Source organism: Aulonocara stuartgranti (genome assembly GCF_965226115.1).
Source record: "Aulonocara stuartgranti genome assembly, chromosome: 5".
In the NCBI taxonomy this organism is placed as follows: domain Eukaryota; kingdom Metazoa; phylum Chordata; class Actinopteri; order Cichliformes; family Cichlidae; genus Aulonocara; species Aulonocara stuartgranti.
The window spans coordinates 19,288,789-19,306,136 of NC_138943.1; the positions used below are offsets into that span (position 1 = coordinate 19,288,789).

General features: G+C 39.9%; 2 protein-coding genes and 1 long non-coding RNA gene across 7 annotated transcripts in view; 1 reads left to right on the forward strand and 2 right to left on the reverse strand.

Moving 5' to 3' along the window:
* The window catches only part of LOC309706206 (inter-alpha-trypsin inhibitor heavy chain H3-like), a 43,521-nt gene extending 31,877 nt beyond the window's left edge, over positions 1-11,644 (reverse strand). For 3 of the 4 annotated variants that reach the window (XM_082532516.1, XM_082532517.1, XM_082532515.1), the window contains exon 1: positions 11,406-11,641. The gene's annotated coding sequence lies outside the window, so the exon portion shown is untranslated. Of the gene's footprint in view, positions 1-11,405 lie in introns of all 4 variants that reach the window. The other variant, XM_082532518.1, reaches the window with a different exon arrangement.
* Positions 1,805-4,291, forward strand: LOC309706209. The gene is made up of 3 exons (XR_014276695.1): positions 1,805-2,092; positions 2,465-2,551; positions 3,029-4,291. It is a non-coding gene; the product is annotated as an uncharacterized lncRNA (long non-coding RNA).
* A 2,486-nt stretch (positions 11,645-14,130) lies between the features above and the next one.
* Positions 14,131-17,185, reverse strand: LOC309706208 (uncharacterized protein). 2 transcript variants are annotated; one of them, XM_082532520.1, is made up of 5 exons: positions 16,396-17,185; positions 15,440-15,586; positions 14,857-15,031; positions 14,547-14,712; positions 14,131-14,394 (listed from the first exon to the last, which is right to left on the reverse strand). In XM_082532520.1, the coding sequence occupies exons 2-4, from the start codon at positions 15,492-15,494 to the stop codon at positions 14,547-14,549; spliced, it is 396 nt and encodes a 131-aa protein (XP_082388646.1). In that variant the 5' UTR covers positions 15,495-15,586; positions 16,396-17,185; the 3' UTR covers positions 14,131-14,394. The 2 variants fall into 2 exon arrangements, with proteins under 2 accessions (XP_082388646.1, XP_082388647.1); XM_082532521.1 differs by lacking the exons at positions 14,131-14,394; positions 16,396-17,185 and adding an exon at positions 16,044-16,136 and having other exon boundaries at positions 14,418-14,712.
* Between the last annotated feature and the right edge of the window lie 163 nt (positions 17,186-17,348).

The following is a 17,348-nucleotide window of genomic DNA, read 5'->3' on the forward strand; positions in this document are numbered from 1 at the left end:
GCATCTCTCATCATGAAATAATTTTATCTGTCAGCCTCACCCATCAAACTCAGGGGGCGGGGTTAACGCTGATCGAGTCAAAACCATTGCTTTGGCCTGGTGGCCATTGTTTCTAGCACACAACAACCGGCATGTGGAAGCTAACAGAACTGAACTTTGAAAAACCCTGTTTGTGTGTCACCAAATACCGTTTTAATATTTTTTAGCCGAGAATGTAGTGGTTTAATCTTCATGTGTCTGGTCAGTTTGTCAAGATACAGCCTCTTTACAAAAGTGCTTCGATGATTTCGGAGATGTCTGCCCAGTCTCACGGCAAAGCGTGGGATAGACCCGCTCGCCTCGCAAGCAATCCCACCGACAAAGCGCAGGCCCCGGTACACAGCTGTAGTAACCCCCGCTGACTTCTTGTACTGAGGTTATATTTATCGGTGTTTTATTTCCTGATGTTCTTATGTGTCCTACGTGTTTCAGTCGCCAATTCTGAATTATAACTAACATTAAACACATGTTTAAGGAGGAGAGAGAGCAAATAAATCTGTTTAACATCTGATCTTTGGGTTTTTGTTCAGTAATCAGCGTGACCTGTGTATAAACGCATAAAAGAGATAACGTTGGTGTTTCTGTCATGTAGTAACTGCTGGCTTTAACTGTACAAAGGTTGTTCGACACTATGAAACACATACAGACTTCATGATGTTCGGCTAATATTTTTATAGTGAATATTAATCATGAGGGTAAACGGCCATGTACACCACGGAGCGAGGTCAGCATATCCACGATATCCTCAGCTCCATGAGTTAACACAGAGTTTCCCAGCTGACTATCTAACTGCCAACTATTCCAGAGACGTGAAAATATACAGCATAAAGAAAAGTGTAAGAGACCCAGCAGCAGATTAGAATAACAGTTATACATTTAATAAATCACCAAATAAATCCAAGAACCGAGCAAACCTGTTCCGACAATTTGAGTTTGTATTCCCTCTGCACAGCTGCAGACTCGCTGCTGTTTAAATGTTTGAAAAGGAAGATTAGATATAAACAGTGTTGGGAAGGTTACTTTTAAAATGTATTCCATTACAGAATACAGAATACATGCCCCAAAATGTATTCTGTAACATATTCCGTTACGTTACTCAATGACAGTAACGTATTCTGAATACTTTGGATTACTTAATATATTGTGGCGAGTTCAGACAAGGAGGAGACGGAGGTATCGTTTGGTCTTGCTTCCCGTGAGCTAGCCAGGGAGCACAGCCGTTTATTACATTTGCAGAAGAACACACTGCCACTAGCTAACTGCTCAGCGCGGCAACCACAACACACATAGGGCGCCCTCTGACCCCGGAAGGACACACCGTCGCAGCGAGAGGGCGTCACCCGTTACCATGGCAACATACACAAAACATAACTGTACAAGCAGAACCCCGAACAGCCCTGACCCGCTACAATATTATCATGCTTTTTACAACAACGTGAATGTACTATTGCTGTGTGATTTATTACTATTACTGAAGGTCCGCGACTCCGAACTGTAGTAAAGGGACCTCTGACTAATGCTGGGCTCACACTGTGCGATTTTTGGCCCATTTTGAGCCGTGCGATCGTTTTGGCGATCGGCCCGATTTTGGCCTTCATCGTGCGTCGTGCATCGTGTAGTATACGTGGGGTAACGAGAAGCGATTGACACCTCACGACCAGCTCCCGATCATCAATCGCTTGGTCGTGAGGGTGTCACCGCAGTTTGCCACACTGCGCACGCGCAAACACAAATGTCAGCGAAAAAGACGGCGTAGCACGGCAGTGCCAATGGCGTGTCCAGCGGGGTGGCCTGGGGGGGCACAGGCCACCCCCCCAACCAGACTGGCCACCCCAGGTGCCACCCCAAAGGCAAAACAATAAAATTCAATCAAATATCAAATGTACGATTATGTTTTCACGGTGAAGCTCAGATATCCGAGTGTAAGTGAATGCAGCATCGGCTTCTGCGCTATGTGCATCACGTTAGCAAAGGTAGGAGAGCCAAGCAGAAAGACGGCACTGCAGGAAACAATTTTTCGGTGAAAGAAAATGAGGACAGAATAAATGTCCCGGTAAGTAATATTAAGTTTGTTGAGTTTAGTAAACTTCGGTGAAATTAGAATCCCAAGGAAAAAATAACACTTAAAGAATTATTGCAGCCGTCGAATATTTCTGACAGTATGCTACTGAGGGCAGCTAACATAAGAGTTATGAGTTATAAGATATAATCTAAGTCGTAACATTGCTGTATGGAGCTGCAGATTTGGTTGCAGGTTAACATAGCTGGACTGGCCATCGGGCATACCGGGCATGTGCCCGGTGACTTATTATTTTTTTTCTTTTGTAATGGCATGAACAATGAGAGGTGGTGGATTGGCCAGATGCAGGTCGATGTGTAAAAATGACTCAGTTGTTTGGTGGTGGCTATGGCGGGGCTTCCACAGAGGCCAGCAGGTGGATGAGGGAAGGGGAGGCAGGAGGAGAGCCCCGAGGCAGCCGCCAGTCCGAGTGTCAGGTGAACTGAACTTCAGGTAAGAAGTTATGACCTGCAGTCTATCTGGGTCAGATATAAACCAAGTTCAGGTGGAGTTTATTTTCGTTGTGCTGACTTTTTACCCTCAGTTGCAATAACTCATACTGCGTTCTAGCCAGCTTGATGGAGTTTTTATACAGCTGGGTGGGTGCTATGATGTTACTGATAGTGAACTTTATTTTATTCATAAGGTTAGTTAGTAGAGTTGCCAACGGCTCCTTAAAAAAATGGAATGGTCCCTCAATCAGAGAAAATATTACACGTTTCGTATTGAGCTGAGAAGAGACGCAGTTTGTCCCGAACTTTAGCTAGAATGGAAAAAGACACAATGCTGGAGTTATTCTGTGTTTACGCTGCACAGCTGCCTCTTCTTCTCTCATTCTCCCCCCTCTCTCCTGTTGCTACTTCAATCATGAAACTGATCAATGATCAGCTGATCGTCTCTCTTGTTTATTTATCGCCCACTTTGTGCCAGAAAGAGGAAACCAGCAGATGTCGCGCTAAACAACAGCAGCACGTTTAAGCTTGATCAGCTGTTGTTAGAATTTATTTAATATTAATTTCTAGTATCAGCTGATGTTTGCTGGAGCCACAGCTGTAAAGCTGCTGGTCATGATATCGGTTTGGATATGTGGTGAGAGGGAAACATGAAGATGAAACCAGGAGATGTCCTTACTGAATCATCAGAGCTGTGATGGAGAAACAGGTTTACCTTTTAGGTGACATGAATGAGTTGAAGGGAAGTTATGAACTGTTTCTGAGAGACAAATAACACCAGCATCCTTTTCTAAGCAGCTGACAGCTGGTAACTGTGCAGGGGCGGATCTAGCAAAGTGTTGCCAGGGGGCAGGTAGGGCATTAACAGGGAAAGGGGGCACAAAGAAATACTTTTCTTTCTTATTCTCATTTAAAATATCTAGCTTTTATTAAATAATTATCTAAATCTTACAACCAAAGTTTTTATCTGACGTAAAATGTATAGAAATCATACATATACCAACAAGACTGTACATCACTGTCACAACAGCATTTGTTTTCAGTCAAAGGCTTTATGGCTTTAATACCTGGGGGGCCGGTTTGTAGTCAAAATGCCCGATTTTCTGTCCCAGTCCAGCCCTGCAGGTTAATACTGGCAGTGTCACCATGCCAGCTGACTGGATTTCATCATCAGCCAGTGTTGTTCTTTATCAATATTACCAAAGTTTACCATAAGGCAGCATAGAAAGTATTTACTTGCCTTTAGGTTTTATTCAAATGTTAGTCTTTTCAGTTGTTTCCCCACTTTTTTCCTGTTTCACAATCAAACACCAGTTTGTGAGAAGATTATCTTCTTTTTTTAACAGGCAGATAAAGTTTTGCATTGGCTAATTTGTCAATTGTTTGTTACAAATGTTCATATTTTAATATTAAAAAATGTTTTTGCCCAAAACATATGTGTACTATATGTCAGTAAAAATACTATGCAAATATTGATGTCCTTGAATGCTGAGTAAACACTGACAAAACACTGATTGTATCTCTTCTCCTTTAGCAACGCAGTATCTAAAAACTTTGCACAGTAGTGGTTAAAATCTCATTCTAATAAGAGTTAAAAGCGCATTCGGTTATTAGGTTTACAGGGTTATTGAATTATGGTTAATAGAATTGTTTTTAACATTATCTGCCAATTACATCTGCCACCCTTCTCCAAATCTGTGCCCCTACCTGGCCCCCCCAACAAAAATTTTCTAGACACGCCACTGGGCAGTGCAGCGTGTGATCTGGACACAAGCGATGGAGGCACAACCTGTAGAACCATCCGAGCCCTTTCGATGTGGCCTCACAAAATTATCACGACCACAACAACCGTGAAAATAGTTGGATCGACACTGCTGCTCAATCACAGCTGCCTGACCAATGTTTTTCATTAGCAATTTAGCAAAGTTGATGGTGGTGGTGTGTCTGTGTGAGTGAAAGACGGAGAGGGAGAGCGAGCGACAGAATTTCTGTTATAACCTTCATTTTTATGGACGCACAGTGTGAGCACTCAGGTCGCATCAGAGCATCGGGCCGTATAGTGTGAGACCCTGCATCGTGACCTATGAACTTCTAACCCCTGCGAGTCAATCGTACAGTTTGAGCAGGAGCTGAATCGCGCGACTGAAAAAATCGCACAGTGTAAGCCCAGCATAATACGGCGGGGTCCCTGTCGGCTGGTAGCCGAAAAATAGCTCTACTTTGTTGTGTGGGTCAACTTTTCTTGCGACAGACAGAGAGAGGCGTTGAAAGGCTGCTCCAACGGAACTTGTTGTTTTCGGAGGAAAACACGAACACAGTGTACAGTCGAGTCTTAATAGCTTACTTACAACTGGGCTCGTCAGGCACTCTTCTTGGCTGCAGTGGTTATTATTATATTTACATGCTTCCAGCTCCCGTTTTTGCTCGATGACTGCTCGTACCTTTCCACTCCCCTTTTTCTCCCTCCTAGCGCTCACAGACACATAACGTGTATGGCAGTCCATTCTCCCAGCAGCACGGACTACACTGAACATGATGCTACATTCTTTAGAGCTATGCTTGTAGCATTCTGCCTGTTAGCTTAGCACAACAACAACGAAAAGGCGCTCTCTCACCCAGGAAACACACAGTCGCAGAGAGAGAGAGCGTCGCCCTGTAACCATGGCAACCGTAACGCTGCCGCCTGGAACAAAAGAACGTAGCTGTCAAACAAAACCCAAACAGTCCTGACCCGCGACAAAATGAAACAGGAAAAGTACCCCAGTGTATAGGGCTGCTCGATTATGGCAAAAATGATAATCACGATTATTTTCACTGAAATTGAGATCACGATTATTTGACGATATTTATTTAACCCTTTAAGACCTACTATAGAACCAAGTCCACCAGAGCTTATATTATTTTTTTTACATGCTGTAGTGCCATTTGTGGGAGAATTTCAAGTTGCTATACATCAATACAACTGTTATAGCCCATATTTTAATAATATGTATGCATTAAGTCCATAGTAATTACATAAATTGCAAAAAAGTGCAATAAACTACAAAAAAAATTGAAAATCGCTTTTGTTTTGTTTACATATATTTCTACTTGGAGAAATTTGAGAGGTTTATCCCTCAAAACTTTAAATACAATAAAGTTGCAAAAAATAGTTTCCCACCACAGGAAATTTATTTTGAGTGTCTTCATAGTTTTATTTTGGAGATACAGCAATTTTTATATACTGCAGGAAAAACAAAAAACAATCCTATGATGCAAATTTGCAAAGAAAACAGCATGTGCATCATTTCACTGTGGGAAGTGTTACGAACAGCTGATAGGAACGGCAAAGCGTGTTTCTGGAATATTATGTTTTTGTTCCTGCAAGCGCTTTTTATGCAATTTTTGCAAAGCTATATGTGGAACGAAACCGTGACCGAGGACAAGCTGATGGCATAAGATGTAAGTACAACTCCTCCGGTTTCATATGCAAAACAAATTATTGCGCTAGCTTACACAGTTCAGGTTCTACAGGGATTTAACAATAGTTACGCAAAACGGAGCTTACTGCTCTGACCGGCTTTAAAGGGTTAACAATGACTTTAAAAAAATAATATAAAATAGTGTGCAACACCACTGAAGTTTGTTTTTTTTAAACTCTCTTTTCAACCAACGGCAATCACTCTCCACATAACTTCTGCTTAGCTTTCCGAGCTTCCCTCGGGTCCTCTTAATCAGCGGTCTCCAACCTTTTTTGCGCTACGGACCGGTTTATGTCCAACAATATTTTCACGGACCGGCCTTTAAGGTGTCGCGGATAAATGAGGGAGGGGCTAATAATCGGCTCAGTCATTTTTAATGATCGTTGAAAGCCCAGATCGTAATCGTGATTAAAATTCAATTAATTGAGCAGCCCTACCAGTGTATTCCATTTATTTCAACAAAGTAACTGTATTCTGAATACCACCTTTTTAAACGGTAACTGTAACGGAATACAGTTACTCATATTTTGTATTCTAAATACGTAACGGCGGTACATGTATTCCGTTACTCCCCAACACTGGATATAAACAAACGTCAAACATAGACTCAGTCTGCCTTCACATTTGATATGAGGCCAGCACGTATAGTGGCTGTGTCCTGTTTTAAGATCATATACAGTGGGGCAAAAAAGTATTTAGTCAGCCACCGATTGTGCAAGTTCCCCCACTTAAAATGATGACAGAGGTCAGTAATTTGCACCAGAGGTACACTTCAACTGTGAGAGACAGAATGTGAAAAAAAAAATCCATGAATCCACATGGTAGGATTTGTAAAGAATTTATTCGTAAATCAGGGTGGAAAATAAGTATTTGGTCAATAACAAAAATACAACTCAATACTTTGTAACATAACCTTTGTTGGCAATAACAGAGGTCAAACGTTTACTATAGGTCTTTACCAGGTTTGCACACACAGTAGCTGGTATTTTGGCCCATTCCTCCATGCAGATCTTCTCGAGAGCAGTGATGTTTTGGGGCTGTCGCCGAGCAACACGGACTTTCAACTCCCGCCACAGATTTTCTATGGGGTTGAGGTCTGGAGACTGGCTAGGCCACTCCAGGACTTTCAAATGCTTCTTACGGAGCCACTCCTTTGTTGCCCGGGCGGTGTGTTTTGGATCATTGTCATGTTGGAAGACCCAGCCTCGTTTCATCTTCAAAGTTCTCACTGATGGAAGGAGGTTTTGGCTCAAAATCTCACGATACATGGCCCCATTCATTCTGTCCTTAACACGGATCAGTCGTCCTGTCCCCTTGGCAGAAAAACAGCCCCATAGCATGATGTTTCCACCCCCATGCTTCACAGTAGGTATGGTGTTCTTGGGATGCAACTCAGTATTCTTCTTCCTCCAAACACGACGAGTTGAGTTTATACCAAAAAGTTCTACTTTGGTTTCATCTGACCACATGACATTCTCCCAATCCTCTGCTGTATCATCCATGTGCTCTCTGGCAAACTTCAGACGGGCCTGGACATGCACTGGCTTCAGCAGCGGAACACGTCTGGCACTGCAGGATTTGATTCCCTGCCGTTGTAGTGTGTTACTGATGGTGATCTTTGTTACTTTGGTCCCAGCTCTCTGCAGGTCATTCACCAGGTCCCCCCGTGTGCTTCTGGGATCTTTGCTCACCGTTCTCATGATCATTTTGACCCCACGGGATGAGATCTTGCGTGGAGCCCCAGATCGTGGGAGATTATCTGTGGTCTTGTATGTCTTCCATTTTCTGATGATTGCTCCCACAGTTGATTTCTTCACACCAAGCTGCTTGCCTATTGTAGATTCACTCTTCCCAGTCTGGTGCAGGTCTACAATACTTTTCCTGGTGTCCTTCGAAAGCTCTTTGGTCTTGGCCATGGCGGAGTTTGGAGTCTGACTGTTTGAGGCTGTGGACAGGTGTCTTTTATACAGATGATGAGTTCAAACAGGTGCCATTCATACAGGTAACAAGTGGGGGACAGAAAAGCTTCTTACAGAAGACATTACAGGTCTGTGAGAGCCAGAGATTTTCCTTGTTTGAGGTGACCAAATACTTATTTTCCACCCTGATTTACGAATGAATTCTTTACAAATCCTACCATGTGAAATCAGCAGGCTATTACTGAAATACACGTGCTATATCATAAACTATGATATAAATAGGGAGGTCCTATTAACATGTTTAGTTTTAAAGGACACCTTCCTGCCTTTAGTCTCCTTCATGAGCAGTATTAGTTTTCTTCTAACATCCAGAAGTCTGAACGATGTGTTTCATAGTTTGTAACAAGCCTTTGACAGGTAAACATAACATGACCGAAAAAGCAAAAAAAAAAAGAGAGAGAGAGAGAGTGTTGACATAAGAAGAGAAAATGCTCTCAATTATGGAGACAGGCAAATGGTTCATTTATGTTTGATGTGTGTTTATTCCTCCCTAAATATCGTCGGTGAAGTTTGCCATGCACGTCAGATTTTCCTGCGCATTTTTTATACCTCTGCCAACAGAGAGAGAAAAAAAATCACATTCTAACAGACAGCTGGTGCTTAGAATACAGTTGAATAACTATTAAAAAACAGTTGATATAATATTTCTGTCCAGGTTGCAGACTTTATGATGAACATGCTGTTGCAAACCCTGCTCCTCTCGGTGGAAATGCGCCTTCTCTTTCCTCTTTGTATAAAAACATTTTAAAAGTCAGTTTAATCTCAAAATTCACTGTTTACGGTGGCCCCTAGAGACAAAGCACATACAAACTTCAAATCATGTACGAACTCTGAAGCATACAAACTCCAAAACACGTACAAACTCCGAAGCACGTAAAAACTCAGAAGCACATAAAAACTCAAAACACGTACAAAAGACAACAGAAGTGCTCCAGGATGCTAGGTGCAGTGTTGAGGTTTTGTTATCTTGTGGCTACACAAGCCAGCAAGTACCAACGACCGGATTTGGTGTGTGGTAGTAACAGGTAAATGAACTTTTTTTTTTTAATTATTTGAATATATATGAGTGCCTGTGTATAATTACACAAACAATACACACATGCTTTCAATTGTGTAATTTAAGTGATCTAGTAGCTCTGCTTTGGAAGTTCAGTTCATGCTAGAAATGTGTTTTGGAGTTTGTACGTGTTCTGTCTCTAGTAGGGGTGCAACGATATTCGTATCGATATTGAACCGTTCGATACAGTGCTTTCGGTTCGGTACGCATATGTATCGAACAATACAACATTTGTAATTTATTTTATCAACTTTCCTTCTGACGATGCTGTCTGTGTTGAGCGCTCAGTGAATCTGCGTTCGACTGCTCCGCCTAGGCTGCACTGTCGAGCGCAGATCCACTGAGCGCTCAACACAGACAGCATAGTCAGAAGGAAGAGCGCAGGGCACCTCCCCCACCCTCATTCAGATCTGGCGTTTGGAATTATTTTGGTTTTCATGTGACGTATAACCCTGAAGGTAAGCGAGTCATGGACTAAAGTAAAACAGTATGTTGGATGTGCCATGCAATGCTCAATTACATTGGTGTGAACTAGTGTGTTAGCGCAGTTAGCTCGTTAACGTGTTGGCCGTCTAGCCCCATGCACGGAGCGATTGGTGGTAGCTCGTTAACGGAGATTTGCCGTGTTGTGGCGTTAAGGTCATTTCAACGAGATTAACCTGAAAGCACTAGTGGGAACACGACGAATATGACTGCACATTTACGCCGACATCATCCTAGTGCAAAGACAAGTGGAAGCAGACAAAAAAAAGCAAGCATGCTACTAACTTTAGCCGAGTCATTTAGACAGCTGTTAGCACATGATTCTCCTTATGCTGCTGAGAATATAGCCCAGAAGAAGCGGATAGTATAGCTTTTATTTTGGAAAGAGCCATTTCTCTGTAATAAACTCTCTTTTCCAAAGATGAGTGATTCCTCAATCAGATACAGGGCTCGCAATATCGCTAGCCCGACGTCCCGGAGCTAGCGATTTTTTCAGTCGGGCTACCAAAATCTATCTCTTCCCTGCCCGTCGGGCTATTGTAGGAAAAATATATGTCAATGCTTTTGCATTCTTTCAGAAATGTAGCTGGGTAATTATGTCATTGGCATCGGTGAGCCACTGTCAATATGTGACATATTGAAGTCGCGTTTGAATTTGCGCTTGTTTTTTTGCTTTCACTTTGCAATCGTGCGAACTGTGTATAGAGAGCGACAGCACTGATCTGTGAGTGATGATAATTTGTGCACCAATTCCTCTGACATCGTCTTATTAATCGTTAGCTTACTATGCAAACATGACAAGTGAAATCTCCCGCAGCAAGCTTAAACATGTGAGAGGTTGATCGCGCAGAGAATCGCTGAGCTTATGTGAGTGCGTGTGTAAAAGCAGCAGGATTTATATTTGACTACGATGACCTGGATGACTGAGAACCTTCACAGACAGATATATATTTTAGTTCTGCTGAGCCAAATAAGACAGGTCAGGGTGAAGAAGTGACAGCCAAAGAAAAGCTTACCACAAAACGGAGAAGTTATGACAAATCAGACTATAAGGCAAAAAGAAAGTGCAGCTTTATGGTTTCATGGACAAAAGAATTTCTGTGGCTGCAATATGATGAGCTAAATAACCAGGGCTGCACATAAGTGGTCCGCAGGTGCGCATTCACTGTCAAAATAAAAAACACGCACAAGGGTTAGGGTTAAATTTAAAAACTGTACTTTTGAGTTAAAATATATATTTATAATTTTAATAAATGACAAATTAAAAAGGCATGAACATTTTTTTTGTATCGAAAAAATATCGAACCGTGACACCAAAGTATCGAACCGAACCGAACCGTGAATTTTGTGTATCGTTGCACCCCTAGTCTCTAGGGGCCACCGCATATATTTATATATAAACATATATAAATAAAATCACTTTTTTTAACGTTAGTAATTCCTTTTGTGCATAATTTTATATTATTGTTAATAATAAATTAATTAAAGCAACAAAACAACCTGAAGAGCCGGTTCAGAGCCGAAAGAGCCAGCTCTTTTTAGTGAGCTGAACCGAAAGAGCTAGTGATGTTCGATTCGTGAACGAATCGTTCAATACTCGAGAATCACTTTACTGACTCGTGAATCATGATTCACAAGCCCAACTGACTCACTGACTCATCCCTGTTGCTGTTAGCAAACTAATTCCATTAGTAGAAATATATCTAGCTTATAATTAAAATTGTGGGGGGAAAACAGCCAGTTTCGTAACAAAAGCATTTCTGCTCTGAACTGGAAGAAAAAACCCTGAGTAGAAGCTCACATCAAGAAAATAGCTCCTCGGTTCAGAGTAGCATCGCGCTGCTAACATGCTAACAACACATTTGAGCTACTCACCCCCTCGCTTCCTGTGCTGAATCATAAGCGAATAACTCAAGACTCGCTCACCCCCTCCCTCCTGTGCTGAATCAAAGAGCGAGCGAACGAATCACTCACTCACCCCCTCCCTCCTGGCTCACAGCTTCTTCTTCTTCTTGGTTGGCCACCAATGTTAAGGCGCATTACCGCCCCCTGCCTCACAGCGCAGTGGACATTTAGATGAGAAAATATATATTTGACACACTTAAGGAAAATACTAATAAAATACAAATAAACAAAATAAATGTTTATTAAGCAATTTTGATAGGAAGTTGCTTAATTTTAGAAATGTTTTTGCTCTTTTTTCTCTATAAAATCATTCATCTTAGCAGTGGGATTTACATGAAAAGGGAAACAAATTAAGTTTGAGTGAAAATGTAAAATTTTTGCACTCTCTGGTCAACTGACTCAGTGAATCAAATGACTAAAAAAATCCGATTCACTTTGGTGAGGGACTCATTAACACTCGATTCAGTAAAAAGAATCAAATTTACCATCACTAGAAAGAGCCGAATCTCTAAAAAGATCCGGAAATCCCATCACTACTACACAGTAGGGAAACCACAGAAGCAATCGCAGCAGCAGCAGCAATTATAATAATATTTTTTTTACCAGTTTATGAAAGAATTTCCAAAACCAGATTTGTGGAAAGTGGCAAAATTTCCAGTTAACTCTGTCAAACGCTGTTTCTACATCTAGAGACAATATTGTGGTTTCAGTGCTTTTACTACATTAATAGTCTATTAAATTACGTAATCTACGTATTTTTGTTTATGAGTACCTCCCTTTCATGAAACCAGTTAGCTTAGGATGTATTATTTTTGTCTTCTCTTTGAGAGAACTTTGCGGATTATTTTGAAATCTACATTAATAATGAAATATAGGGTCTTTGCCTGGTCTTAGCAGGAGACTAATGTCAGCAAAATTCATATTTGGTGGTAGTTTGTCATTTTCTGCAACATTCTGTAGAATACTGGTGCCAGAATTGTCCTGAATTCTTTACAGAATTCTGCTGGAAATCCATCTGAACCTGGAGCCTTATAATTGGGCATACTTTTCAGCGCTTCCTGAAATCACTAGATGTTAGCGGTGAATCCAGTGCAATTGCTTGACTGTCTGGTAACTTTGGAAGGGTTACATTGTCAAGAAGTGGATCAGTTTCATTTTTAGATGTGTTTATGAATATAAAGGTGAATAGAACGTTTTATACAAATCCCTAAAAATATTTTCTATTCTTTCAGGCTAATATACTGTGTGCCCAGATAAGTATTTAACATCACATAGAGTTCTTTCTTTATTTTTAACTGGTTAGGTAGAAGTCATTACCATGTTCAAAAAATTTTTACTGAGAATTGTGGGGTTTTTTTTAATGAATAATTTCATTTAATTCTAGTTTTGTTTTATGTATTTTGCTACGTATTTCCTGTTCCTAGCCGGACACGTAGGCTTCTTCTAAGGATTTTGTGTTTTTTTCAAATTCCAGACTATTTTTGTGTTCTCCTTTCTTCTTATGGAATGAGAGATAAATTTTTTTATCTATCATCACAGCTTTCCCTGCTTACCAGAGAACAGATGCCGATGTTCGAAGCAGGTCATTATAGTCTAAATGTAAAGTCTACCCCTTTAAAAAAAAAAAAAAATTAATAAATTCTTCGTCTTTGAGCAATGATGCATTAAATCTCCAGTTTTTACTTGGCGGAATGTTCTTCTTATGTATTAGTATTAAAGATACAGGAGCATGATAGCTGACAGCTGTAGGATGCATCTCAGTGTCTGAAATGTTATTCAACAGTGAGCTGCTGACTAGGAAATAAGTCCAAAGTTGAGGTCGCCCCCATGAACAAGTGAGCAATCTAGGTGTTCAGAGAGTGCAGTAAAAAAAAGTGTGGAAGAATGAGGGGTCATCAACATTATGGCCATATATACTTAAAATACATATTTTTTTTGTTAAGTATTGATAATTTAATGATTAGAAATTTACCCTCTGGATCTATAACTGTATTGAGTACTATTTACTATGTCTAGAGTTCTAGCAGGCTGAGAACACATTAGGAAATGTAGGTGTTTTAAGTTAATTTGTAGCTGTGACAGGTCTATGAGTCTCTTGTAATAAAATGGCATCTGCCTGTAGTTTTTTAAGCTGGTTAAATATTTTTAACCTCTTTTCTCTAGAGGCAGCTCTATGCCAGCTGATGTGCACCATATCAACCGGGATGACATCTCGGGAGCCTCCTTGGATGTGTAAACAAACACTGTTAGACATTTTATTGTATTTTTACAGCAACTTACTGGCAACACTATTGCCAGTAAGTTACTGTAATTACTAATCTACAGTATCTTTACTGTTGTGATGTTTTACAGTTCAACCACTTTACTGTAAACATATATTACAGTATAACAGCTTTACTGTAAACGTGGTTTACAGTTAGAAAGACTTACCGTGATTAAGTTTTATAGTATCACTGTACTGCAAATGTGGTTTATGGTATAACACTGTAATTGTGTACAGTATAATTTGTTTAGACTGTAATTGTGTTTTACAGCATATAAAATAATATTAACATTCATATTCAATATAAGAACATTTACAAAAAACAATATAATTCAATAAAGTAGTCTCAGAATAGTGAATTAAACCAACATTTATTGTTGATATTTTTTTAACAAGAAAAACATTTTTTAACTGAATAAAAACAATGTCAATAACCAAAATAAATAGAAGCGTACATGAAAACTACACAGTCCTTCACCTTTCCGTGTCTGATTTTTTTAAGGAAAACAGTTTTTCATTCCACTAAAAACAGGACAAACCCACCAGCATGAACATTAAATAAACTATTACAATTGTAAAACAAAAATCATTTACAAAATGTAATAATTATCAGTGGGTCCCAGGAAATAGAATGTGACATGGGATTTAGATTTCCGTTACCAGGATGGTCGGGTTCAGCGTAGTCTTCATCACCACCTGTCAAAGACACATCATCAATATTCATGTTTGCTCAGGTTATTCACTTGTTCACATCTGTCTGAGATCATTCATACTGTTGTATGGATGTGTGTACAGTATGTATATAATTATCAGCTATGTAAAAGATATTATCATCTCTGTATTCTTACCTAGTTGGAAGTCCTCCATTCAAACTCAGAGAGCCGCTGGAGGAAGGTGGTGATCCGAGGGCTGATGCTTGTAACCTTCCTCTTTACGACACGACCCGTCTTGCAGCTTGTACCAAGTTTTGCAGGGCATTTTGTTCCCATGTCTGGATTGATCCTCACAAAGAACCTTTTAACGGAAAAAAGGCTGCTTTAATTTCAAAATTAAAACATACATTACAGCAATCACCTATATGTTTCTGCAACTGTAGTCAAGCTATCACATATATTTCATTCTTAAATGGTGTAAGCTTTAATGGTGTAAAGTATTTACCTCTGTATCATCTCCTGTGTGATGGACGCTGACTCCTGATACTCAAGGTTGAAAACGTAGTATGACGCAAAGAAGACAGCAAGGGTGCTGGCAAAGTCATGCATCTGCTCAGGCTCATAAAATACCTTGCCCTCCAAACTGATCATCCAGCGGCTTGCAGACATGAAATTATTCCCTAAAAACAGACAAGAGTCCAATAAGACAATGTGCTCACCCTTACAAATAAGGTTTCCACAAGAATGCTGGATAGCAGGCCTCACACTGTAAAAAAATAGAATCCACACAGTTTGCTGCTATTTCTCTTATTATTTATTATGTAATGAAAATTATGATCAATTACAGGAAAAAACTGCCTAATGTTTTGGCATTTTGGCCTGTGCTGAAATGTTAGGCTGTTTTTTCCTGTTGGTCATTGTGTATAATAAATAATAAGAGAAACAGCAGCAAACTGTGTGTATTCTATTTTTATACAATATAAAACAGACAAACCCCTGTTAAGTAAGTTGTTGTGGGTACAAATACCACAATAATTACATAGATTTTTTACAAAAATATTACAAGAGGATTGAAACTATTTACTTACCAAGCGCTATTACCCTTGGTGTGATGGGTAAGGTCATCTCTCTCTCAACAGACATCTTGGTGGAAAAAGCCTTTAAAACACAAACACTGAGGCTACATCACACTGTCAGCGCAGCCAGCAAGGGCAGGAGGACAGCAATGCACCACACTGGGCGGGAAAAGACAGAGAGACAATTGTTAATTTAATGTTGCATTTATTTAACCCTTGAAAAATATATTTACATAAGTAAATAAAAGAAAAAAAAACACACAACCCATCTTTTCAAGAATAATTCAACTAATTGCTCTTTTGACCAACCTAACACAGACGTTACACGGTTTTCCTATGAAAAAGACCCTGGAAGACGTTGTATTAAAGGAAAAAAAACATGCTCCCCTTCCCACTTAAAAAAATAATAAATATTAAACTTAGGTTGGAGTTCCTCATGCCACCAACCTAATGTTATATTAACTTTTTAGTGTTGTGTACTGCAGCTCACACAAAATTAAATAAAGCAGGCTAACCTACATGAGCAAGCTCAAAACTGGATAAGATTGTTTTAGCAGTCTCTAAATTTCCAAAAAAAAGTTGTCTTTCTTTATTCTCATTAAATGTGTATTTTTACCTGCTGCTTTAGCTGAAGCTAAATGTCCCACTGTTAGCGTGGCTAGCTTCTCAATAGTCATAGAACAGAAGCGCAGGAGGACAATGCACCACACTCGGCGGGAAAAAGACAAAGACTGTCGTTGTGCCTGTGTTCTTCGCCCCTCCCCGTGGAAAATATATATCTAAATATATATTTAAATAAGAAAAGAAAAAAACACACACAACCTATTTTTTCCAGAATAATTCAGCTAATGTGCTATTTCGACCAAGCTAACACCGATTTTAAGCCCCCCCCCCACACACACAAAAAATATATATGCTCTTAAGAATTAATAAACGAGTATGTTAGGTAGGAGAGTCCTTTGCATTACCTTATGACGTCCTGTTTGCAGTTTCCACACAGAGGTCCAACAATAACAGGTGCAAAATCTTTTGTCCTCTCGAGCATATCGTAATGAAGAGTTAACAAAGTTGGACTGTCTTTCCTCTCCTGTCAATCACTGGATCACAGGTCATGTCAGTCAGGATATGGAGTGGTGGTTGGTAGAGGTAGGTGGGTGGGCGGGGCCAGCATGCATTCAGTGTGTGTTTCACTAAGTTGGGTTGACTAATTCCCAGAAGAGTTCTGTACATGTTGCACGTTCAGTAAATGAGCAATTCAGTTACTGCTCGACTGAGAAGCCTCCGCCAAATTATTACAATATTCTCCACTGACTGAAGTTCGCCTTTGGCAACGCAGTGGCAAGCACACATTTGCAGCAGCTGTGCATGTGCATACAACTGCATGCAGCAGATTAGATGATCAGAATTCTTGAACCTTACACACAGGCAAGTCCCCTAAAAAGTCAAAACCATAATACTTTCACTGGTATCATACTGACAAATGGCATAGGTTGGAGGAAAATCTGGAAATGGTTGGCAGTGAAAGAGTTAAAATGTAATGCACTATTGCAACCAACCACTGAAAGAGTAAAAATACACAAACAGTATGATGAACCATTCAAATCACATAATACAGTAGCACTACTGCTAATGTGTTAACGGTAGGTATAACTACTACCGCAATTTTAAAAAATACAGTAAGTAAATGTAAATAACCTTAATATACCCATAATGCAAAGCAAATTACAGTAATTAACTGTAGAAATGTTTTCAGGTAAGTTACTGGGCATTTTGTGGTATTTTACTGTGAAAAATACAGCAAAGGTTAACAGTGAACTTATATCTTTAAAAGAACAATATGCTGTCCTCACTAAAGTTTGTTGCAGGCAACGTAATTTCAGCTAGCTTAACATTCTTTATTCCCAGCACTTCATCCTACAAG